The 26371-nt window shown below is 37.0% G+C and overlaps 1 protein-coding gene across 1 annotated transcript in view; it reads left to right on the top strand.

The window, feature by feature from the left end:
- EYA1 (EYA transcriptional coactivator and phosphatase 1) overlaps positions 1 to 25914 on the top strand; it is a 163573-nt gene extending 137659 nt beyond the window's left edge. Inside the window, exons 15-20 of the mRNA XM_027638873.1 lie at positions 12352 to 12410; positions 12607 to 12767; positions 12955 to 13069; positions 13360 to 13481; positions 15706 to 15806; positions 23688 to 25914. Coding sequence (XP_027494674.1) covers positions 12352 to 12410; positions 12607 to 12767; positions 12955 to 13069; positions 13360 to 13481; positions 15706 to 15806; positions 23688 to 23768 — 639 coding nt within the window. The 3' untranslated portion in view covers positions 23769 to 25914. The remainder of the gene's footprint in view (positions 1 to 12351; positions 12411 to 12606; positions 12768 to 12954; positions 13070 to 13359; positions 13482 to 15705; positions 15807 to 23687) is intronic.
- The last annotated feature ends 457 nt before the right edge of the window (positions 25915 to 26371 follow it).

Raw genomic sequence — 26371 nt, 5'->3', positions numbered from 1 at the left:
GTATTGGTTTTATTTTTTTGGTTTTTCCAAGATCCTTGTCCAGTCAGAACAAGGGAGTCCAGACACTATCTGCAGGTTACCTGTACTATGATGCAGTCAGGAGATGATAGTTCTTATCTGTTCACTGACAGCAGAGCACAGACTGCTGACAAGAGTACTGAGCTCAGCTGAAATACTATGACAAGAAAAATCAGCTTTATCTAAGCAAACGATGCTTTCTGAACTGTAGAAAATCAATCAGCTGAAAGATCTCAGCTTTTTCTTCTGCATGTTTGTATAACTCACATTGCAAATTTAAAATGTGGATATACAGGGGAAAAATGCTTTCCCTAGCATCAGCAGGCAAAGGCAAGAGACAATTGTAGCAGCAGTTATAACTCGAGTGTTTGTAGGATTTTTTTCTGAAAGTTTTGACTGAAAAGTTTAAAAATACAAGTCAAATATTTCAATTCTTTTATTGGAACAAAAAGTATATACTTTTCTTAAGTGTGTATTTACAAGTCTAAATCTCCTGTTATGGCCTTTGTCAAATGAATTTAGCATAAATCAAGTCATGATTACCTACAAACAAGGGTTTATGAACAGAAAAAAAAATAGACAGTGAAAACATACACTGACTTTTTTTTGTTCCATCACTTTAATAAATTCGGACAGAAATTGAAGTATAAGGAACCTCTGACTCCCAAACTGTCAAGAGGTCTGACTAACAGAACTAATACCTCTTTTCTGAATCTAATCTCCATTAGTTTGGTGTTTCATGCAGCAAATATAATGTCTAACAGAAGTATCTGCCACAAAACCCACTTTTTTTTAATTGTTCCATTATACTGTAAATTCATAAATCTTCCTTTACCATAGGAAGGTAGAAAAAACACTAAAGTTTTGTATGACTGTAAATTTTTGTTTATAATCAAAACCACACTCACATCTATGTAATGTAATATTTCATGTATTTGAAAAGAGTCTGTAATTTTTAACACAACATTGTATATTAAGCAAAAACACTGAATACTCCCAATCCAGTCTTTTTAAATTATTATTTAAATTTTACGTAAAGGAAGTACTGTGAAAAAATAATTTAGAAAACTTACCACCAACAAAAAAGCTTTTACTAAGAAATTAAACAGCAGTGTGGTAATATAGCTTTTATGTATGAACTACATGTGGTCATTCAAAGGGTTAAGCTATGTGATTTCAGGATAAAAGGTTTCCTGAGTTGACTATTATTCCTATGGTCTGCCAACAACTTTGCAATAAATGGAATGATTTTTATGGGAATGTGGTTATTCACAGCAAGACTACAGTTGGTGTCAGTATGAAAAATTCTTCTTTAGTAGATTCTCTCAGCAGGGATAACAGATCTGAAAGAAAGGCAAAAAGTAGTTGCAGAGAACTCTGGCTGGTGTTGGTGACAAATTATGTTTACAAAACGATGGGTTAACTCACTGAAAAAGAAGAAATCAGAACAACAGTAAATCAGTCTTGCTCCTCTAAGTGTTGCTGTTCCAAAACAAGTTACCTGTGATTGTATTGTTTAATAGCTTATTTTTTTTGCCTATAAAGCAAGTGAGACTTCTAGGCTTTCAGTTGTGGGGGTGTAAAATAATGCTTCAGAAATCAGTAAACTTACTGCAAAGTTACACCACAGTCCATGAGAGAACATAAAATATTGGTAGGTAGGTATTAAAATAGTTCAGGAGAAAGGAGAAAAAAAATCATTTGATTAGAATATAATATTCATTTATAATTATTTGTTATATTTATTATGTTTATAAATTATATATTATTTCTTAGTATCACTTGTCTATTTTTTACATCTGTGTATTTTTTGAAATAATATTATTAGAAGAAAAGTGTGGTGGAAAATGCATTAAAATATTAATGAACTTAGTATTAACAGTTACTGCATTTACATTCGGTTTGTGATAAGCTTTCAGAACACTAAAAAAGATTAAACCATTAATTAAGTCTGCAGCACCACCACTGGGGCTGATATTATTTTCCATTCAAAATTAGGATTAGAGTTACATAGAATTTAATAATTCTCTTCCAACCTTAGAGCAACTTCATGAGTTTTAGTTGCTTGGTTATTCATAAGTTAAATTGCTGGAATATGGAGGAGTTTGTTACTATATGGGTTGTTTGGTTGGGTTATTTTTAAGAAATAGGTAGCAGCTGTTTAAGTAAACATGGCAGCTTTGAGTGCTTCCTGCTCTTTGTTTTCCTCATGGACAATTACCATAGTTCTGTTTAAAACATTTCATTTGTGAACCTGTCTCAGAGCATTGCAAAACCTCGAGTATTTTCATTATGGTATGAATTTCCTTTGTTGTGCTGGGATCATCGATGATGTGCCAGCAAGAAAGAAAATCAACCTGGATGTGTTAATGTCAGGAAAAAAAAAAAAAAGAAAAAACAATCCAGTATGGAGCAACAGTGTTTTTGATAGGTGGAGGCTAACCACTCTTGAGATAAAGGAATAGGTTTACTGTCCTAAAAGTAAATATTGACCATGATGATGCCAAAGAAAATAAATTTCTTAGAAAATTACATTTCACATTCTCTCAGAAAACAGAAAACCAGCACGTGCACTCTTTAATATTCTAAGAAATATTTCTTCAATAGAAATATTTTAAAAGAATCTGCGAAAGAAAAACGTTTTGTTTGAAATGACTGTGATGTGATAGTTAAAGATGCAGCTGAAAGTAGAATCAGCTCTTGGTGATTGTTCGTGGTGGTCATGTCAATATTTATTGCTGGTAATACAAAGAGAATCTAACAGTCCAGTTTTTCACAAAATGGTGGGTTTTGCCAGGTGACCTTCATTTAACAATGAAAAATGGACAGAAGTTCATGTACAGACCACTAGGTCTGGTTCTACTGCTGTGAGAAATAGCTGTTTTCCTTGAGCAAGTGTGCAATTTTGGCAGAGTTGGTCTGATTTGGTTGCGATTGGAGGATGGATCCTGGAGAGTCTTAGCAAATCTTTGGCCCTTGACTTCCAAACTGATTAGCTAGATGCTGAATAAGAAACACCTGTAGTTACTTCTTTAGAAAAAAACAAACCACCAAACAGATAAAGTACTGTAAGACATAGTGAAAATAAGCAATTATAGGAAAGGCTGTTGAATAAGCCTTATTCCCGGTGAGAAACAAGGGGTGGTTTCAGGGAGAGGAAAGCTTCAGGCAGAGCTGACTGAATTATTTCCCTCCCACCCCCAAATACCATAGGAATGGCAGCTGAACAGTTCTTTGGTCACCCAGGGTGGAATCATCAGGCCTCTACAGACAAATATCTATTCAAAAATTACTTTTCTCATTTGGTTGAAAGAAGAGTTCACCTCCTCCCAATATTTGTGATGTCTGTAATGGGAACCTCGTGACCAGATAGTGGCTAGGGATGCTTTATGAGAAGCCTGTGATTCAACTTCTGGTAGTTCTCCTCCAGCAGCAGAGAATTCTGGTAAAGTCAAATGTGATTATTCCAAAAGCTTCAGTAGAGCTTTTTTTTAACAGCATTAAATTTATTTTTAGAGATATAAACCTAATTTTTAATGTACTATAAGTTCTATGAAGAGTAGGCAGTTCACTTTCTAATGAACCCATCAACAATTGTGGACTCCCAGCAGGCATCACAGTACTTCCCTTTGCACATTCAGACTGAGACACCAAGCCCATCTATTTGCATTTAATTTTCCACAGTAGCAATCCAGGAACAGCTCAGTTTCAGTGAAGGAAGGAAGGACAGAGAGGAAAGGAAATGCAAATCATGGTAGGGAATTTTCCCTAGTATGTATGTGAGGGAATGACTGGAAAATAGTTTCTCATTTATGTGATACTACAACTATGGGTTACTTGCAGAAAGTTCATGAAATTCCACTTCATGCATGTGGAACTAAATTACATCACACATGTATCTGTAGGTAAACGAACAGAAATGCAAAACAAAGCCTTCATTCACAGGCAGAACTGTGTCTTTGCTGGTGTGTGTAAAACACAGCTAAAATCTTCAACCCATCCAAAATTCATGATGCCTGGCTGTTGTGGAATGTGCTGCTGTAGTTAACGAGTGTCAGAGCTATGAAGAATAACAAATACCTCCTTTGCTCACTTGAGAAGATCATTCTTATAGGCTTATGCAACTTACTAGCCACTTAACTTCTTTCACATGGCCAACGATAAGTACCTTCATCCTAGTGCCACTGAAAATAGAGCCTATATGATTTCCTTCCTCAAGAGGATCAGATGGAGTGTTCTTTGCACATGTACAGCTGAGCTGAAATACATAGGAGCCTACCAAGCTTGTAGCATCACTTTATCACTTTATTTACCTTCCTGTTGCTTCTCCCTGAGTTGCCTGCTGTGGTTAAGCCATGACAGGCTGTGAGGTGGCACAAAAAGTCTTGACTCTCTAGCTGGCACTCCCAGAGCTCCCACAAAGCATAGCTGTCCTCTACTCCAGCTAGGCCAAGGAAGCAGTGCCTTAGCTCACTCCCTACTTCTACTACTGAGCAGCAGCATAGGGGTCAACCTCTGCCACACAACATAAAGGTGGGAAAGAAAAGGGAAGAGTAAATTCAAAGTATTGTGTAAAGGTCTTCAGGCTGCCCATAGGAGCAAATGTTTTTGCTGTCTATACTGACAAGGTTAGCAGAGAGAATTTTAAACCTGGTCCTTGTCCCATTAGCAGACAATTACAAAGATGGGAGACTTGCTCAAACAAAGCATTGTAGTTTCCTTTTAAACATGTGCATTTGGGAGATCACCTACAGCACCAAGGTCCTTCAAGTTTAAATTAATTGATCATGTGGGACTGAAAGAGAGAGATTACATCTTCTTGTGAAAATTTCCACATGAATCTCTCATTACCTGAGAAATTAGACATTATTTTAAGGCTTTTATGGAAAAAACATTATTTTCATAAGTTTAATTTTTAAATTCTTTAAAATTGAAATATATTTTTAAAATCTTTAGTATATAGTGTCAACAAAGTGTGCATGTCCTAAAATTATACTTTTAAGTTAATATGTGTGGGAATAGTTCATTACACTCCGATGAAGTTCATGGTTTGGTTTTTTTACTTCTTAAAACTCTGTACTTTATTTTCACTGGCTTTCATTAATCATAGGATTTTTTCTCTTTACAAAAGTATATATTTGCAGATAACAGGAATCATATCATAAAGAAAGTATCTACAATGTGAAGTGCTGAACTTTTAAAATATAGTGGATTTGACACTTAGGACTTAACATTGTTCTTTCCAGGAGTGACATAGACTCTTTAAATGGATAAACTTGAGTTTTATTTAGTCATTTCTATCTATTGGTAAAATTATTTCTTTGATACCCCTCTCTTCCTTTTTCCCTGCAAAATGTACAAAAATGGAAAAACAAATTACTTCTTCAAAGTTGTAATAAGAACTGACTCTTAGAGAGGCACTCTAAAACACTTCTCTTAGTAAGGTGATACATTACAGAAATAGTTTTACCTTTTATCTTGTCTGAAATGGAATGTAAGGAGTACATTTGGAGCGATAGGGAGTATCTCTGAACTGGAACCTGAACAACAAATTTACACCCTAAAGCAAGTGAGAAATTTCTGAAGTTTGAAGGACTGTACTTATTATGGTTGTCCTGAGCTCTGCTGACCCTCTGCTAGAGGTATGAGTTTGCTTTTCAGTCTTCTTTTCAATCGAAAGATTTCAGCATATTGAGTAGTATATATCGAGACAATATCAGTTCATGAAATATCTGTCTCATGACACTTATGAAGTAAAGAAAACTAGCAAAATAGTTTTGTTTTGCTGTGGGAATGTAACTGGCACAATGCAGTTGCTCTTTAGATACTTCTTAAGGTCATGTTTTATTTTAAATTGGATTCTTCCAGTTACAAGGTGCAGTTGAAATGAAAATGTAAACCTTGGTTTTAGCATAGCTACTTCAATAAACACAAGTTGCAGAATAAGATCTGTATTTATTTTGGAACAAACATTGTTTACTTTAAGAGTATCATATTTAATCCAAATGCATTTGTTGATGTCAGCAAGCAAAATAGGATTTTAATCACTTTTTCTATTAGAAAAGAATGGCATCCATTGTGCATTATAAAAAGGTTACATGTTCGGCACAGGAGACCACTCTAAAGTCATTGGCTGTGAGAAACAGTTTGTTATATAATTTCAGTTCTTAGTCCTCAATGTTTATAATAGATAATAATTTATATAGATAATAAACTTGTTTGGGTTTTTGTTTTGATAGGCTATTTTAAGAGTAAAAGATGGGGTTTGGTTTTTTGGTAGGTTTTTTTGTGATGGTTTTTTGTTGTGGGTTTTTTTCACTATAAGCTTCTCTTTATAGTCATAAGTTTAAAATGGGAGCATTTTGAAAGCCTTCACAGCCCGATTTAATTCCTTGACTGTTCATCCACAAATTGTCAGACAGAATGAAGTGGATTTCAAGAACTCTCTTTGTTCTTAATATCCTGTGCCTGACCCACAGGTAATCTGCACCTTTTTTCTTCAGCGCCGAATAATTGTGGTGGGAAAGAAGAGAAAATGTTAGGGTCACAAAGTGCAGGCTAGACAGAGATGACAGGTCCTGCCAATGGAGTGCCACTGTTGAGAACCTGCGAACCGTAGTCTCCGCTTTTTCACATGGATTTGCACTGTATGTTAACAGGCACTCTGCGATGATGGGTTAGGAAGTTCAGCACTTCAGCTTTTGTTACCTCAGCTTGAAAGCAAAGTGCAGAGGGTTTTGTATAGTTAACAAGTACAGAATACAGTAGAGGAGCATGAGACACCAGTCATACATGTATATATATGCACACGCAGACACAGAGGATATAGATGAACTGTTGTTCTATGAAATGTCAGTTTTCTAGCCTGTACACATACTAGAGATTTTGTTATCCTTCAAGTCAAGTAAAAACCAGAGATTTACTTGTCAAGTTTAATGACTGCTGTAAAAATAGTGTTGGGATCCTTGCATGTTTTCTCCCTAAAATTAGAATAAAGGCTGGTTGAAGCAATCTCCTTTTTATTTTGCTGGAAGGTAGTTACAAGTGTGAGTAAAAAGGTGTAGAAACCAACAGTTTCAAGGGGTTTTTAAATGGTCATTCACTAACTAGCTTTGGAATATGTAATTGTTGCCTGGAAAAAACATTTTCTGACAATCTGTGAGTCTGTGTTTCACAAAGAAGCACAGGCTTATAGGAGTGATGAGTATTTGTGGAGCAGATAATAATCTGAAAGAGTGTATATATAACTTAAAGAATATATATCTTATTCCTGGAAAAGACATAAGCAGAGGTACTGCTGTCATAAAAAGCTTCATTAAAAACTCAGCAGTGTGCACTCGAGGATTTTTTTTAATTTTTTTTTCCAGATACATCACATTTATAAAGGATTGCAGCTTTAACTTGTTTTGCTAGATCTGTTCTCACATGTACATGACCAAATTTCTCTACTGTTCAGTAGGGAAAATGAAGCAGTGGATATAATTGTGTAATGACAGATACGAGAGGAACAGAGAATCCCAGCAATCATTTCCTGCAAGTTGGCCAGCTTCCAGGCTGTCTCAATGGGCACACTGATGTAAAGCCAAAAGGAAAATAGCTCATTCTGAAGGGTGGTTGTTGGTTGGGGGTTTTTTTTCCCTCTCTCATTTTGACTTTGCAGACTAAAGTATTGAAACAATTAGTTGACAACGTGGTGTTAGTTTTCTCACGGTAAATTAAGAAGATTAACCAAATGTGGAAGTGTATTTTAGCTATAATCAGCAGATTTGAGACTGTAATACTTCGGCATCCTCTGAGGTTATGCTCATAATATTATTCACATTATTCCTTTATATAATGTGCAAACTTGTCCAGAGTTATCTTGTGCTCAGTGTTTATTCAAAGACAGCATAATTATTAGATTTATTTCTGTTAGTTTTGTAGCACAGAAATGTAGAGGATTCGTGCTAGCCATTGCGTCACTCCACTTGGCATGAAGTATTGGCACAGATAAGAGGAACTCTTGTAACAGCCTTAATCTCTTTTTTTTTTAATTATTATTAGTTTTCCTACAGTAAATTGAGTAGTGAGACATATTTTACATAGTTATGGCAGAAGTACACAACTTGACAGGTGGTAGCGAGGGAGCAAAGTAATATAAATATTTGCAGAACATTTCTGCCATAACTTAATGCTTTGCATATGAATCTTTATAAGGATCCTAAGTTAGTTTAAAGGAATGATTCCAGAGAACTACATAGGTCCAGGCATTTTAAGAGCTGTGAATGATGATTGTGGAGCATCTCTGGGAGTTTTTGGCTCATCATACAAAAACAGAAGAGAGAAGGAGGAAAAGTTAGCAGGAAAAAGTTAACAAATGCTTTGGGAATGGAGCAGGGAGAAGACACAAGCTTTCCATGTACAAGTAATTCATTTTTGATTGTTGTTTTTCTTTGGCTTACTGCATTTCACTGGAGACATTCACTTAGCAATGATTGCAGCAGGTTTTAGTTTTTAGCACGGATCTGCTGCTTCTTCAAGCCCCAAAGCAGAACTGGTGGAAGGGAATGTAGAAACAAGTCTCAGTTACTCCGTGCAACATCTGTTGGTTTAATTGAGCTGCAGGAGATTGAAGCTAAGCTACCAGTTGAGGCACAGAAAGGTCTGAGGGACACAAACACATGGATGTGTGGCATGCAAGCAGCTGTGCGAGAGAGCAGCAAAGGACAGCACGGACAGTAACTTCTTAAGCTACTATAGGTAGATTTGCTAAGTTACACATGCTGACACTCTCATTTTCCCTGAAAGTATTATCCCTAAACTATACCAAGTGCATTTTGCTTTCCAGGGGTTGATCCCAAAGTGCAGAGCTGCATCTCAGCCTGTCTGACTGAAATCCAAATCTTCAGTATAAACATGTCATCACTTGTAATTCCTCCTGAAGATTTCAGACTGGATACACTGAAGTTGCAAGGTCAACACCTTTAGGAGCAAAACACAGCTAGCTGCCTAATCTTTATACGTAAGCCACAGGATATTTTGCTCCTTGCTTGCCAATTCAGCCTATTTTAAAAGAGAATCCCACGATTTTAATTTTCTGCTTTGGAATTGACTGCTAAACTGATTCTGTCAAAATACATCTGCATAAATAACAGTGTTTCTACGGGGTCTTCCAGTATTAATTTCAGATATCACTTTGCCAGAGAAATTAAGGGGAGAATACTAGCACTGTATTTCCTATGAAAATTTCAAAAAAGTGTCAAATACATTTGTAAAATTTTGAAATGGTAAGCCTGCAAACAAACTTTTTTTTTTTTCCCCTGAATGGCCATTTAGCTGTAAGTCGGCTTCCATCACAGAAACTTTTCTGAGAAGTACTTGAGGATTTTATGAGTCTTTGTTTACATACCTTTGCAAAAATATACTGGTTGGAAGTGCATACTTTATTTGTTGGTCAGTGTTTTACTATATCCCTGATTATGGTGCATAATGAGTTAACTGCTATTTTTAATTGTTGAATGTGTGGGTGCTTGCTTGTAACTAATCAGAGGACTGAGCAGCGTCTCAGATAGTCTTTGCCCACAAACAGAATGCTCCACACAAAGCAAGCAGGTGAAAACAAATACAAGGTGTTCTGCCGGAAGGATGGATCAGATCAATTAATGATGGGCATGTAACTGGCATCTTTGAAGAGTTATTCCTAAAAAACCTTCCTACTAAAAGAGCAATTGCTAATTGAGTGTTTTTCCCTTACTGTGTTCAGGGGTCGAAAAATGCACCCATCACTCATTAGCCCAAAGTCTGAGTCAGCTAGACAGCGTGAAAAAATACCTGGCACTCAAAGCTCACATTTAGCCTCAAAGCCTTGCCCTGCCACTCAAGAGGAACAAAATAGTCGTGCACTGTTTGTGACCTTCCTTTAGTTGTAATGTAGTGTCAATCACATTGCTCTTTAATCCTTTCCAAATTATAGCATGTATCTCTTGTGCTTTAATTTTGCTTCATTTCCCTCCTGACTTTAACCTTTTTACTACTTTTATTTCTGACAAAAGAGGACACTATCTCTCTCCATTATATTAGTATTTAAACTGAAATTTGTGGTGTTCGTGACCTTTTCTTTACTTTTTTTGCTTTCTTGACACTGTTTCTATACCTTTACCCCAGCAATTTTTAGTCTCTGATTTCTTTTCCGGGTTTTTCCTTCCAAAATACCTCTTTCTTTCAATACCACATTTTCTGTTTCTAATGTATCACTTCATTTCTCACTTTCTACCTACCAAGTAGATGGTTAGACAGAAGGGGAGAATGTCTGTCATGTCCCAGGGCTTGTCATGGTCCTTGAATTGCAAATTGAAGTTCTAAGTCTCCGGGTTCTCTCTAACTATGGGATCTAAGATGTAGTGGTCTCATTCTTCCTGTCTTTGTCTTTTGCCTGAGAGTGTTCAATTTGGAAGTTTGTTGAGTTTTTCCTTCTTTCATCTGCTCCTGTGAGAAGACGAGCTTCTACTCCTTCCTTTAGTTTTGTCATTACTAATAAAACTTGTTCCTTTTTCCCAGATTTCTATTTTGAGTCTTCTTCTCCAGCAGCTTGTTCCAGTTGTCATTCACAGTTTCCAAGCTGGGGAAGAAGTCACTGAGAAGTCGAAGAGTAATTAGAATGAGAAACTAATGAATTCAGGAGGGTGTCCTTTCTTTAGCTTACACTCAGTTCATATTTGAATTGTTAACTTCGTATGCATTTGGATGAACATTTGCTTTCAGTTTTAAACAGCAAAATAATAATAATTTCTGTGAATTTGATAACCTGTTGAAGAAGCCTCTGGCTCTTTTTTTAGCCAAGATGATTTTCAAAGCCTGGCAACATATGTTCACCCTTGCAGTTTCATCTGTCTGAGGAGTAAAGTCACTGGATGTTGGTTAAATATGAGCAAATGTAGTACTGTCTCTCCCGTTCTGGTTGTCACTCCTGCCTCTCTCTCTAGCACAAGCTACTTATGTATAAGATAGGAAACAGTATACATTATAGTATGAATTAGTATATGTTGTAAAAGTGCAAAAGACCACACCTTGTTCTTCAAAGCATTTTCAGTTTCTGAGGTATTACTTTATAAAAATCTAGAATCCACAGCCACCATGTGAGGCCAAATAGGCTCCTTCAGCTTTTTTCTTATCTGAGGTTGTTGACCTCAGGAGAGGAGGAGAAGGTTACAGGGTCAAAGTCTTTTCCTCCTTGGAGCTTGCTGCTTGCTGGGAGAGGGTTGGCTGGAAAATAGATGTTTTAGAAAAAGGGTTGAGGGTCATGATTTTAATTCTGTTAGGGAACAGCTGGTTTGAGTTTCTTTCCACTTCTATCTTTCCTCCCTTCCTCACAAATCCATGGAGAGAGAAAAATTTGTTCAGAGGAAAGCAACACAAAAATAAAGAATTGCAGTATTTTCATCTTTAAAAGAGATCATGTTTGTTATAGGACTTCACATTAGGAGAGAGAAGAGGAAATTATTAAAATAATTGAAATCCATTATTATTACAAGCATTGAAATGATATTGATCTAGAGTGTTAGAGGTTTATTTGTTTTCCTGCCAAAAGTTAAAACATTAAAAGTAATGTTCCAGTGGTTTCGGTATTTTATAGATAAACAATACGCATTACCAGTTTTAATTTAGAGATGGACAAAGCTAATTTTGAATGTGCCATGGTAGTTTGCATACAAGTTGCTGAAGAAAGATGGTTTGATTTGACTATTTCTGTTCAGATTTTCTTCATTTTGGCATGCTGCTTTCATGCACTGAGACCAAAGAGAGAGGAGGAAACTCACAACTCTCAAATGAATGGCAAACTAGGAACAGATTTTTCATCTGCGCTCCTCTGAAACACTGGCCTCAGGCTGTGTTGGTGTGTGGCTCAACAGCAATCAGAGGTCATAATTTCATTGGCGGTTAGCATCAGGTTTAATTTTTCTAATATGTTACATTTACCAAAATGTCTGGTTTCAGTTACACTTATGCACTGACTGAATCAGCTTTGAGCAGCATGATGTTTTAAGGTACCTGAAAGGCTACAAGAACGTTTATGGAACACATATGCTAATTGTTTTTAACCACTTTCCTTTCTAAACACAAAAATGTGTTTCTGGAAAGCCATTTAACAGTAGTAGCTAATGACGGTGTGCATTTATTCTAAGAAATGAGCGCAAGGAAATAGGTAAAACAGTTGTTTTAACAAGACTGCCATCTACTGATTTCCACAATTAAAAATATTCCTGATAAGTAAATTGTTCATAGGGGTTCTTTTTATAGATTTGTTTTCAAGATTTGCGAGATCAAGAAAATTATAAAGTCTTTCTGTCACCTTAGGAATGCGACCAGGTTCACATTGATGACGTGTCTTCAGATGACAACGGTCAAGATTTAAGGTACAAGAGAATTCATTAAAATTAAAAGTTGTTTTGCAAATCCCTTCCCGGGAAAGTGATGGGCTGCTGGAATGCTTGCAGTAGCCTGCACTCTTTTTACTGTCTCCTTCTTTGCAACCCAGCAAAATGAGTAGCTGGTGGTTCAATGTAGCCTGTTGCCTTTTATTAATCTAGGGGTTTTCTTATGTCTGACTAGCACCTATAACTTCGGAACAGATGGCTTTCCTGCCGCTGCCACCAGCGCAAATTTGTGCCTTGCGACAGGGGTGCGCGGAGGAGTGGACTGGATGCGAAAACTGGCCTTTCGCTACCGACGAGTAAAAGAAATATATAACACCTACAAAAATAATGTTGGAGGCAAGTGACTCTGGAGTATCGAACAAATATTGATTAGAAGTAGTAAATGGGAAGAACTGGTTTCTGATCCTTTTTTAACGTAATAGAGTTTAGTGTGTAGAAAATTGTCTCTCAGCTTACGAAAGGGAAGGAAAATGACAGAGAATTACTTAATATCAGTGCAGACATGCCCTTATCTACTCCACAGGTCTTCTTGGTCCAGCAAAAAGAGAGGCTTGGTTACAACTAAGAGCAGAAATCGAAGCTTTGACAGATTCTTGGTTAACACTTGCACTGAAAGCACTCACCCTCATTCATTCGAGGTGAGTACGAAGAGTGCCAAGGAATCTCTAGGGTGTCTGCTGATGATCTAGAAGAGACTGCCTGGTCTGGTGGGCCAAATGCTGAACCTGGAGGACCTTATTGTCATTCCTTGTTTTGGTCTGACTATGCCACTCTATCTTACCCTCCTGGAAAGTGGTAAAAAACCCATTCTTTTTAAGTGGCAATAATAATAATGAGGGGTTCTGATGGGAGGGTTAAGGTTTTCCTGCTTTTGTTTTTTTATGTTTTGCTTTGTTAAAAAAGGTTGTCTGCATTTTTTCTTCCGTAGGACAAACTGTGTGAACATTCTTGTGACAACTACTCAGCTAATTCCAGCTCTGGCAAAAGTCTTATTGTATGGACTAGGGGTTGTATTTCCCATAGAGAATATTTACAGTGCAACTAAAATAGGTGAGCTATTTTTATCATGTTGTGATAGGAATTGTGGTCTATGTTTAATTCTGACATGCTTTCACTGTAGCAAATAGAGAGATTAGTAATACTTGATGTCATGAAACACTTCATGCTAAAGCATCCTAAAAGTGTGTTTCAAATGTTTGTCATGATCCAGCACAGAAAGCTTTGTGCAGTTCTATTGACACTGATGCAACCTCTGTTAGGAAGAAATATAATTGCTTTTTCTCGTCATTTCTCAAAACTGTGGGTCTGCTTAGCAGTTGAAAAGGCTTTTTAGTAGGCTGTAAGAACAGAACACTGGAGTGTCCCCAGAGTAGCAGAAGAAATTCTGTAAAGGTAAGCCCTGGCTCCATTTGTTTTCGTGGGCTCTGGAGCAAATTTTGGTAAACAATTTACCAGAACCAAGAATGTTTTGCTGCAGAATGTAATTATTTAAGATCTCTCATATTGACTTTAATAAACTTCAGCCAGGCAAATGTTTATTTCTGTTTTCTGGTTCAGTATAAAAGATGTCATTCTGAGTATGTAGAAGTACATCAGACCAGATGGCAACAGTGATTGTAGTTTTTAATGTGATTATGATGTATCTGTTCTGCCTCAGATTCGCTCAAAATTGTGGGCTACAAGAAAACATTTTTCATGTGTTCTTAAATATCCATAATACAGGAAGCTCAAATGGCCAAGGAAAAATTGTGGCATATTTTGTTGTGTGTTTTGTTGGGTTTTTTTTAAACAAAACAAAAATTGGTTCACAGTTTTACAAAGATATGTGAAAGCACTACCGTAAAAAATTTAAAACTGCTTGCTGGATATAAAAGTAACAGTGTCATCTATCAGAACTTTATAGTAAATTAAAACTTTGAATTATAATACTTTAAATACACATTTTAATTAAAATATATTTTAATAAATATTCACTTGTAACTTCACGTACACAGGACAAAAGGGTATTTTTGGAAAAATGTGTTCAGTCACTGTCACAGGAAATCATGAGATTTTTGTGATATGACACAATTAATAATTTTCAAGCATTGTTTCAACTTAGTGTTGGAGGTTTCTTGTGCCTGGCACTACTGTTAAAGGACAACATTGAGTATTTTGGCCTCTCTGCTGGACAGAAAGCTTCTTTTAATTTCCAAGCTATTTTTTCTTGGGCTTTCATGGTTCTGTAGCTGAAATAACTATTTTTAAAAATACAATTTTTCCCATCTGTTGCTGCAGACACACAGGTAAGCATGTAGCATGACCAGACTCAACTGACCTTTCAGAATGGGGACATTTGAGAAAGATCAGCTGTAAGCATTTACTTTATTTCTAGCTTCTCAGTACCAGTACCCGAACCCTTACAATATGGGTAAAAATTGAAAAATAGGAAATTTAGGTTAGCTATTAGGAAGAAATTCTTTACTGTGAAGGTGATAAGATCCTGGAAGAGGTTGCCTAGGGAAGTTGTGGGTGCCTCATGCCTTGGTGTTGAAGGCCACGTTGCATAAGGCCTTGGACAACATGGTCTAGTGGGAGGTGTCCCTGTCCATGGCAAGGTGGGTTGGGACTAGATGATCTTTAAGGTCCCTTTCAATCCTTAACATTGTATGATTCTGTGGTACTTATGCGTAGGACTGGACCACTAAGATCATATCCCTAGGTCTGTGCAGTGAAGGAATGAGCCATATTAATGGATCCCAGTGAAGTATCAAGGATCTTGCCCATGTATTGGATTACAGGCATTTAAATCTAAATCTTTTGGGTGACCTTCTAAGTCAGGATACTACTGGTTTAGGAGCTGTGATTAATCTTGTCACAGGTTTTGGAGAAAAAGGTAGAATTTCAACTCAGATGCAATCAATTTGCTCGATTCAGGCTACTGGCCATAAACAAACGGTAGAGAATTCTCCTAGTAGGGAAAATCCCCACAAAACCTGTCTCAGATTAGGGAATGAGAAAAGAAAGATGATATTGCAGACCTCTAGTATGCTATGTCTACCACGGCAGTTGTGCTGAAGGACCTCATGGTGTAGATTTTTGGGTTTCCTGTCGGCTACTGTGGCAGCAGTAAAGCTGCAATCAGCCTTGATACATCATCCTGTGGGAGAAGCTCTTCTCTCCCAATAGTTCTACTTGTGTATTCAAAATGTTGGGGACATCCGGGCTAAGAAGTTATTTATTTGATATCGTCCCATCACCACCTACCCTGAATATTCTGATCTTTTTCTTTCAGGAAAGGAAAGCTGTTTTGAGCGAATAATTCAAAGATTTGGAAGGAAAGTAGTGTATGTTGTTATAGGGGATGGCGTCGAAGAAGAACAAGGCGCAAAAAAGGTAATGACCTTTTTTCAGTGCAGGTTGGTTTCAAGAATCTGAAAGCAAAATTGTCTTTTCTTCAACATGGGACATTGAACTTTAGACTTGGTGTCTTTGCCTTATGAAATATGTTTTCACCATATCTAGTAGTAAGCTGCATAAAACTGTAGATAATGATGTGTCCTGCTGTTCTCCAAAAGATACATGAAGCTAGCTATATACGTTTGATGTGTTTCAAAAAGGGGCCAGAAAATGGACCCTGGCTTTTATGCCAAGAATTAATAGTTCTGTTTTCATTGGCAACCCAAAATACCACATAGGATGTTATGAATGTAAGCAAAAAATGGGAATTCTTACTGATCAAAGGCAGCATGCTATTTGACTGTATGAAATATGTATATGTTAAACCTTGAAAAGGTATGTAGGACTGGAGAAGGTATACAGAAATTTCCATTTTCTCGTGTGTCCATAATTTGGATTCTGTTTTCAGGCAACTACCTGTGGCTTGGCATACATTCATAACCTCGGATAACTGTGCAGAGATTACTCTGTGACTGTCTTTATTATTTTTTGCTTTCCTCTGGGAAGAAGGGGAAAATTTCCATTTTTTTCCCCCAATGTGGATTAAGCTCCATAAAAAGCAACACTTCCCACTAACAAATAATAGGCATTATTTTTAGCCTTGCTGTTACATCCAAGTGCAGCAGATACAGACTCTTCACTTGGAGAAATGAGGTACAATACTGGCTATTTGAATAACAGGAGAAAGAGTAGGAAAATGGGCATTTTTGTTCTTTTTTCCTTTCACAGGTAAATTGCTTTTACACAGCTGCTTTTTTACCACAAAACTCTCTGTGATACTTCTGTATCTCTTGGAGAAGTGAAATTAATTAGTCCACATGGTGCTTTAACAACCATTGACTGGTTTTGCTTCATGAAATCTGGTTTCTGTGCCCCTTAAGCCTTGTGGGTAGGTTCCTGGCTCAGCCCACCACTTTGCAGAGCCTCAGTTTCATATATCCCTTTGGCGGACTGGCGGGAACAGTTTTCTCCTTTCTTCTTCAGAAATGCCTTTCATCTTTGCGGAGAAATGTTTTCCCGCAGTAAATGATTACATTTTAAAAGCTGTATTTAAGATCGGGGGGGAAAAATTCCTTCCCTTTGTTCCTTTTCTGTTGCTCAGTGAAGTAGTGTTGTATGTGATAATGGCAGGAGTAGTCCTTTCAGTAACATTATCTATTTCAGTGCTTTTTTCAACAGGAAACATGATTCAGAAAAGCATAAGAAAAAACCTTTCCAGTCGCTAAGAGGAGTAGCAGTATAGAAAGTTCCTTTGTGCCATTACTTCTGTGTATTCTTTCTTGGAGGAAGGAATTTTCAGGTTGAAAGCATGTTAGATGCTCTGGATTAAATTATCTGCTGCAGAATGCCGGAGAAGTCAATAAGCAGACCAGCAGCCCTGCCTTTCGCAGAAACTACTAATTTGATAAAGGAAAGTGCTTCTGTGATTCTTGTCCTGCTTCTTACTCCGCCAAAAAAGAAATCATCATTTCACACTGTGAAAGCAGGATTTGCCTCTTAAGTTTTGGCCCTCTCATCCTGCAAGGGCAGAAACCACCCAATGCCTTGTGGTATGAGGAGCTGCTTCCAACTCAGATGATGTCTTTGTGGTTATCTGCTCCTCAGGTTTTCTTTAGGGTTACTAGGAGGAGCAAGCATGGGCATGCACCCTAGTGTGTACTGTGCTTCAGGTTAAAGACGTGTGCCCTGTCTAAGGAATAAATAGTAACACTATATGAGAAAACAGTAAAAGCCTAGACCTTCTCTGGAAAGCATGCAAACAAAACAGAAGCTTTACCTCCACAAAATCACCAACGTGCACAAATCAGCACGTTGGGTTTTGTGGTATTCTCAAGCCAGGGACAGGTTTTCTGTTACCCCTTTGCACAGCAGTTTGCTGGAGGGGTTTGGCCTGTGGTGAAGCTGTTTGCATGTTTCTTTACACTACTTAGAGTGTAAACAGTACACCGTTCGTTAAGTAGCACTTATTTGCTTGCATGTAAAAAACTATAATATCTTTTCCAGTCTTTTAAAGTGAGCATGTAAATTCAAACCTATTTAATTTGAGAGATTTTTTAATTCTGAATTCATTTAGTGAAAAAAAAGGATAAACTTCCAGCTTAGGAGGTAAGAAAGTTAAAGTATGTTATTAAAAATAATTTACCAGTAATTTATCAATTGCTTCATAAAACAAGATTTTCATTTATGTCCTTCATTTACAGAAAATTCTGAATCAGTACAACAATAGGAAAAATAAAGGACATATTTAAGATTTTTTATTGTCATTTTCATAAAAATTCAGTAATAGAAACTTTTTTATACTATTTAAAAGATAATTGCTCTTTTGAGAAACATTTTTAGGATAAACTGTTTGTTCGTAAAATACCTCTTTTGATTGATATAAGTAAATACAATACGCTGAGAAAACGGCACACTCTTTCGTTTCTGGTAGCACTGGTCAAGCCCTGGTATCAACACCTTTGTTTAGCTGTCACTTCCAACAAAATATTTTATGAGACAATTAAAATTCTCAGGACGCTTGCATTGCAGATTGAGGAATAATCATACCCTTCTGGATCAGTGCAGCAACCAGCCAGCCTGGCTCTTACACCAGGGTTCATGTGGAGGTTGCTACCTTTGTATCAGCTTCCCCAGGAAAGGAGGGAGAGGAAGGCAGAGAGAAATCAGTGTGAGAGCCAAGGGGTGCTCAGGAGGTGCTGGCACCAGTGCAGGTGCCTTGTGGATCAGAGCCGACTGCAATGACACAGCTATTTGCAGAATAAGTTTCTAGGGTTTTCTGCCAGAGAATCCATTGTCTTGGCTTTGCTTTGTACTTTGTTTTTGGAGGGTTTGGTTTGGTTTTGTTGTGTTCTGTTTTGTTTGAGCTCGTCTTTTGACTTTGCTTTTGGAGACATGTAAGGGAAATACTCGTAAGGTGGAAAAGAACTCCAGCTCCTGAGTTTTTCTACTTAGGAGAATCCCCCCAAGGACTTCAAATTTGTGAGAAGAGACAAAGGAGGAGGCTCTCTGCACTGAGGAGCTGGATTTTACATCAGGTGGTTCAGGAGAGCCTGAGCAACTGGGCTTCTCCCTTTGTCTCCAGAATGGTCATACTGCCTCGGAGGGAAGTCGTGAGGAAAAATCATAAATCTTTGTGGAGCAATAAATAGAATATAAATGGGTATCCAATATGCCACTGCTTTTAAGCTCACAGTCACACTGTGCTAGTCGGGTTTGGGGTAGGAAATAAAGACAGATACTTAGCAAATCTGGCAGGAATACAACAAAAATACTGTGAAAAATGACAAAAACTGATGAGTTTTCTATTCAAATCCATCACAAATCTCAGGAGTAAGGTTTTTGTTTAAATATGTATTCATTTAAGGGAAGGAAGATAGTGTGCACTTTTTGGTGTTGCTGTCAAAAACTGGATTTTTTTTTTATATGTGCATTAACAGAATTACTTTACTTTGTGAAGCGAAATAGTTGTAGGTTTGTTCTTTCAGTAGGTACATGCTGGAAAATAATATTACTTCTATTTCAGAAATAAAATAACTTAGTGTTCTACATTATTTAATAATTTTATAATTATTAGGTTTGCTAAATTAATAATTTCACTTTTCATACTTTTTACATCAAAACCAAATTCAAACTTTTGCCACCATATTTAATTTCAAAATTTCATCAAAATTAAATGATAAAAAAAATCATAAATTTTTTACTACTAAGTATCAGCTACAAAACAATTTATGTTTTTTAAAAGACAAAAGATTCATATTTACTTGGAAGATACTGAAATAGTACATAAAATCATTGTTTTACTATGAGTCTAGATGCCTATTCTTCCAATATGCAATAAGAAAAGCTGCCTTACAGTTTCATTACATACTAGTGCATCCAGTTTCACCACCTATTTATTAGTGGTTAGCATTTTTAATCCATTCTCCCACAGCAGCTAATGAGATATTATCATTTCTCAGTTTGCTTAGAAGACACATGTTCTACATGACATGTACTAAGTGTTGGCAGAAATGGCTTTTTAATGGCAATATTTAGTAAGTATATATACAAAGGATCTCTTGCCCAGACATTTGGTAAGAAAAAATGTACGTCTGTCTTCTGGGTGTGTTGCCACTTTCATCATGGCTGAATAGTTGTGAATAAATGGGGCATGCTAATACAGGAATAATACATACTGTTTTGTATGATAATTTTTGTTACTTAAAGGTTTTCATGTTGTAAAATCATTTATTATCTTAGATAAGGTGAGAATTAGTGTACATGCCTCATGAAAACACGTGAACATATGTGTGTGAGACTCTCTATATATACACAAACATATCAATATATATAGACCTGTATAAGGTTTGCTTTCCCTCCTCATAGCTATGAAGGCTGTGCTCTAGGGTCAGACTGACAGAAATGTGGATTGACCACGTTTGGCTGTGCAGAGAGTGTCTGTGCACATTCCAGCCCCATGCAGCCACCATGGTCCTGGCATGCTTTATTCCTTGGGGTGTGAGGCTGATCTTCTGGCCTATATGCAGGAGAACTGAAAATAATTATAATCCCGAGTTTTACACAACCACTTTTTTTCATAGGACTCTCTAGTATTATTCCACACTTCACTCCTGTGACTACATGGAGTAAATAGAGGTATACTCCTTTCACAAAAAGGCAGAAATAAAACAGAGGACACTTAATTAAATTTGAAATACAGAGGTATAGTCAAAGTAATGACTACTAGCACTATTGCTCTAAAATCTGACCATCAACAGCTGACCCATAAACAGGGTAATCCAAAACTCGATATTGCACAAGGGCATCTAGCAAGAGTTGCTGTAATTTAATTTAGCAGAAGCTAAACCTTCTGTTAAATCAATCAGAGCCTTTAACTGCTCTAGCTGCCTGGTGTGTGTACACTCTGTGATGCTGAGACTGTTACTAGGGAAGCAGTATAATTCTGGAGCTGCATGAAGTGGGAGCCGGAAGCCAAGAATTTATTACTACAATTCTCCCTGTTCATTGGTTTGCTGTATGACCTTGGAGGGCATTCATGTCATTGACTCTTGGCTTCTGCAGAGACACTAGGCAAAGGCAGCGTCACACTGAACTCTGCCACACCACATCATAGGTATGTTATTTACACCTCCCTGACCCACAGGTTGAGGCAGAGCTGGTGCTGAGCTGACTGAGAGGAGCAGGGAGCTATGACTGGCTGTCAGGGAGAGCAGATGGGTCTTACCTGCACAAGGTTTGTGAGACAAGAGGGAAGCTGTAACCTCACAAGAAAAGGAGGCAGCACTGCTGAGCATTGCCAACCCGTGCAGTCAGCTGGCAAATACGGCACGGACCTGTTGCAAGCACAAACCTGTGATCCTTTGTCCTTGATGTAGTACCCCTATGAGAGATTAAAAATTTTGCCAAGAAGATCTTGCAGCCTAAGGAAGAGATAAGTGGACAGAAGCTTTTGCAAACTCCAGAGAATGGCGTGATTAGTAATCTTTATTTTGTTTTGCTCTTGCTGGTTCATTTTCTGAATATGGTGTAAGAAATTAATCTTTAGGAAAGATTTGACTTGGAAAGAAATGGTGTCTGGCCTGACAGAACGCAGAGGATGGGTTGTCAGTGTGATGTAACAGGGAAGACATTGGGATGTGGAGTTGTAACTGAGTGAGCTAATTGCATCTAGTTTCTGTCGCTGGTGGAGCGTAGAGACATACAATGGAAGTCTAGATTGAAGATGTAGAAAAAGCAGGTGTCATAGTGTTTAACACTTCCTGCTTAAAGAAAGGATTTATCTGTAAAAGTGTTTTGGTGTCATTTGGTTTTGTTCCTTAAGATACTTCTTTGCTCTAGAAGCTAGACCTACTCTGAATATAGGCACGGGTTGATGCATCCATATTACGTCTTCATTCAGATCAGGAGTGTCATATCAAGGCAGACCTTTCAGTCATTCCCCCTCACTATGCTTTGGTTAACATCACAGACTGGGTTTAGGGGGAAAAAAAAAACCACACCAAAACCCGGATTTTTTTGTATGGAACTACAGAACATTGTATTGTCCAGGTGCTCAGCAAATGCTCTCCAACTACTAATGGGCACTTTTTCTATGGTGGCAGACTGGAACTAACCTGAAGTGAAAACCCTAAAACATGGGTACTGGGTTCTTAACGCTACCTCCTTTACTCTTAGTCCCTCTAATTGTCCAACTGTACAAGCTAATGCTTGTTCTGCACTGGGTGCACATTTTCCAGATTCCTTAGAGTGCTCTCTTGCTGATCATGTACTGCTCTTTAATCTTGCTTGTTAATATTAATTACTTCAGTATTATTTTCTCTGGCTCTTACAAGAGCAACAGTTGATTGTTCTTTTAACAGTTGCCATTTGATATCAAAGAGTCTTACCAGTACTGAGGCAATTATGTTCCTTTTAAAAATCTCTATTTTATAAATTCAACCCAATTAATTATCACATCATTATCTGGATTGAAGCAACATTCTTCTAAAAATAATTATTTATACACTGATAGACAGAAGTTCACCTGAGCTTCTTAAGACAAATTTGTGATAGGCCCTTTGTTAAGGTGTTTGCCTTCCGAGATAGGTGTAAAAATTACAGGGCTTACAGTAAACATGCAGCTGGAAACAGAGAGTTTAACACTGTTTTCAAAATTATTCTCTAACTTAAAATCTGAGACGACCTGAATGAAAAAAAAGAGGTCAGTGTAGAAGTGACAAACAGAGGAGATGGAGTTTTGCCACTGATTTCACTGGAATTAGGAATTTACTCAGAAGTAGATTGAAAAAAGCCTCTTTGAGAAGCTGTAGATAAAATGCCTGGGAAACTTAGAAGCTATTGTGATAATAAATGGATTGTGGTTTGCCTCCTTAAGATGCCAGGACACAAGCTGACCTTGTGAAAAGGTGAACAAGATCGTGTTAGCCTTCAGAATATTGTCGAATTGAAACTATTTTCCCATGGGATTTATAGGATATTTTCCTGACAAAAGCTGATGGTTATCTTTTTTTTTTTTTTAAATTTATGCAAAAGTTCTTGTTGATGCTATAATCCCTGGTTTAGAGTATAAAGATAGTTCTTAATCAGATTTTTACCTTTCATGGATGAGGCAATCTGTGCTTCTTCCTGGTGTTCGTGCCTTTGGTTTATTCAGGTTCTTTGCAAGAGTATTTGTGCTCCAGACAGATTTTATTACAACTAATAGGAAAAAAATATGTATTTATTTTAATGTCTCATATGGAAAAGGTGTTTTAAGATCAGTGCAAACAATGAACAATGTTACACAAACCTCTGGGATAAAATTCTTTTCAAAATTATGTGAGCAACATGAGTTATTTTGAATCACCATTTCTCTGTTTTTAACTCACCTGCCAGTGGTAGTTCCACAAGGAGCAAACGCATTTTGATAGTAAATAATACTTTCACTTCCTTTTTTTTTTAAATCAAGTTCTGTCCCCTTCTTCAAACTACTCACATACATCATGTATGTTATTTTTCTTATTTTTTTTCCAGAAGTAATATTTTCTTCTGCAACGTGCTGAAATTTGTTTTTCATATAAAGAGATTGGAGGCCCCTCCCTTCCTTATGGTTTCCTGACATGTTTGCTCTAATTCCTATTGGAAATAGATTTGTTATTATTAAGAATTTATGCTTAGGGAGTGGGTCCAAGAAACCGGAGATAAACATGAAGGACTCAAGGTTTTAGGAGCTCTTTTCCTCTCTCTGAACTGTTCCCTTATCCTTGTGAAAGACAATGGGTGGGTCTAAATACCAAAATGCTTGGAGTTATTTTTACATGTTGTCTGTGCTGTTCACAGCATGCAATGCCATTTTGGAGGATTTCGAGCCACTCTGACCTTATGGCCCTTCACCATGCCTTGGAACTGGAGTACTTGTAGCAGCTCAGCAGCACTTTCAAACCTCAGAGCCTCCTTCTGCCCGTGGATGGGATGCCTGTGTCTTGTGTCAGCATTGGACTACAGAACTTTGTGATTTCAACATGTTGACGTACAGCTGCAATTGGTCTTAACCCTTGCCCTTTCAGTAAACGGAGGAGCATGTCTTTTTCTTCAGAACAGCTGTTGGCTCTGGTACTGTGAGTCCAACGAAAATAAGCCATGCGAGTGTTTGAACAACTCACCTTTACCATATTGCTACCAAAAAGAAATAGAGAAGAAAAAAAGAAAAGAAAAAAAAAGGAAAGGAAAGAAAAGGTTCATACCTGTGAAGAAAAAAAAAGGACCTGCAAATGCTTTGTAGTTTGTAGTCTCTTCAATGTGACACACACCATTTCTTTACCACAGCAAACTTGATTGCACAATGAAGACTGAGATTTTGCAAAATACCAGTGGAGTAATTTTCTTGTAAAGAAGGTTTACTTTTTGGTTTCTCATACCCAGGGTACTCTGTACATCTTTACTTATTTATGAACAGACTATATTTTGACATCATATAACTGAGGATATGTATAATAGGATTAAAGGCTATTATAAGCCTTTGCCTTATGGTACAGCAACTACTTTTGATTTTAGCACATTACAGAGTAGTTTAAAATATGTCTAATTTAAACTAATAGGTACATCACTGAGACAATCATGTACAGGAAGAATTTTTTGTGTAAATTTGTAATAATGAATGATTCTTTTACATATTGTTAAGGTAAATGCTATTGAAAGATAGTAATGCCTTGTTGGTGAAGAATGAGGCCACTTGTGCACAAACTTGTGCAGTGCCTTATCGATGTGTTGGATATAAATATGTAGATAATGGATTTTTTTTAGATAAATTTGTCAAGACCAAAAGCATGGATGTCAAGTGTCAATAGGAATTGGGTTTTGTTCTCAGTTGTTTCTCTACCATTTTCTTCTCTCACTCACTCTGATTATGAGAAGACTGATTTTGTGTGTCCCCCCCGTCAAAGGAAATACAGATAAAACACAACTGAAGAGGAGTCCTTTGCTGTCTTTTTGTTTCCTCTTTTAAAGTTAACATATTAACCCTTTTTTAGAGTATTGAAAAATTAATTAGGAGAGTCATTCCATAAAGAAATAGAGAAAGAACACAAATATATTTTGAGATGTAACTTAAACTGGAATCTTGGTATCAAATAGTTTTTGTCTCATCCAAAAACGAAGGAAAATATCGTCGTCAATATTTTTAGAAATTAGAAATGAGAATATTTTGGAGAAATTGAACAAGACTGCTCATATACGTTTAAGATTTTTAATCCTCTTCCACCAGGAGTCAGATTTTCCTAAGATATAACATCCATTGCTGGCAATGGAAATGCTGAAATAGTTATCGCCAAGGAGTTAAAATTTGCTTTTGTCTGTACTCACTTACAGGACAAATCTAGACTGTGTCTGTCTGTGACTTGTGACTTTTCTAATCTTGAAGGCTATGAGCTACTTGGTTAGATAAACCGTTAGTCTGACTTTTTGGCTTGAATTGTGCTAAATCCCTTTGCCCTGTTTAAATATCGTATTAAAAAGAAGCCTCAGCTTTGTTGGTTCATTTTCCAGCTTTTCTTTTTGTTTTGTATTGCAAAAAAACACCAGCCTCAAAACAGCTACCTGCAAAGCTACAAAGCACCAATGTAGCTACAAATCAACACCCTTCTCTGTTGGAGGAATCATATTGCTGCTAGAATTCAAAGTCTGTGGATTGCTTTATTACCAACAGACAGGTTTTTATCCTACCAAGACTTGCACATGTGCTTTACTTTGCCCAGTATGAGTGTTGCAACTCATGCAGTACTCACATATGTACATAAAGCACATTGTGGGTAGTTTTTAGAATTGAGACTTTAATTAGCCTTTTTTTTCCTCAAGCAAAGTAGACAGTGATGGGGGGGGTTGGTTGTCTTTTTTTTTTTTTTTTTTATTTTGGCTCTTTTCAATTTTTAGTCACTAGTGGACTGAAAAAAAGACAAAGTTTATCTGGGCCTTATTGTACAAAAAGTGTGTTGTGTCCACAATCGTGTACAGAATTTTTCTTCCTTAATTTTGTTTTAAATTAATAAAATTGATTTGTGAACATATTAAACAATTGTCTTGTATGCAAGTCTGTGATATTTCTGTCCTCTATGTCGGGAATGAGGAGACGTCCCTCATATCTTTGCTGTCCCAAGGCAGAGAAGTTGCACCTTCTTGTGCCCAGCTGAGATGTTAAATAGGTTAAAAAATACTTGCATCTAGTTTACAGAAGGCTCAGTTAGATAAGCAGCAGTTGTTTTGCTTATCAGCATGAGAAAAAGGCCTTAGTGTCCTGGAAATCTATGTCTAAGTGACTCACAGAAGCAAATGCCTGAACTTTTAGGTGCCACAGTGCCTCTGTCATCCAAAGCAATCCATGTGCTTAATGGATGAGTCCACCATTTAGACATCTCACTCAGGGCTATAACAAGTCTCACATCCTCTGAGGTTCTACAAACCTGAACATCTCTGGAAATTCAGGACTAACATTTATCTTTTACAAACACAGAGCAAGGCTGCCCTTTAAA

The sequence above is a fragment of the Corapipo altera genome, unplaced genomic scaffold (genome assembly GCF_003945725.1).
Source record: "Corapipo altera isolate COAL_440 unplaced genomic scaffold, ASM394572v1 49, whole genome shotgun sequence".
Lineage (NCBI taxonomy): Eukaryota > Metazoa > Chordata > Aves > Passeriformes > Pipridae > Corapipo > Corapipo altera.
The sequence above is the reverse complement of the archived record's forward strand: the minus strand, read 5'-3'. Positions and strand labels throughout refer to the sequence as shown.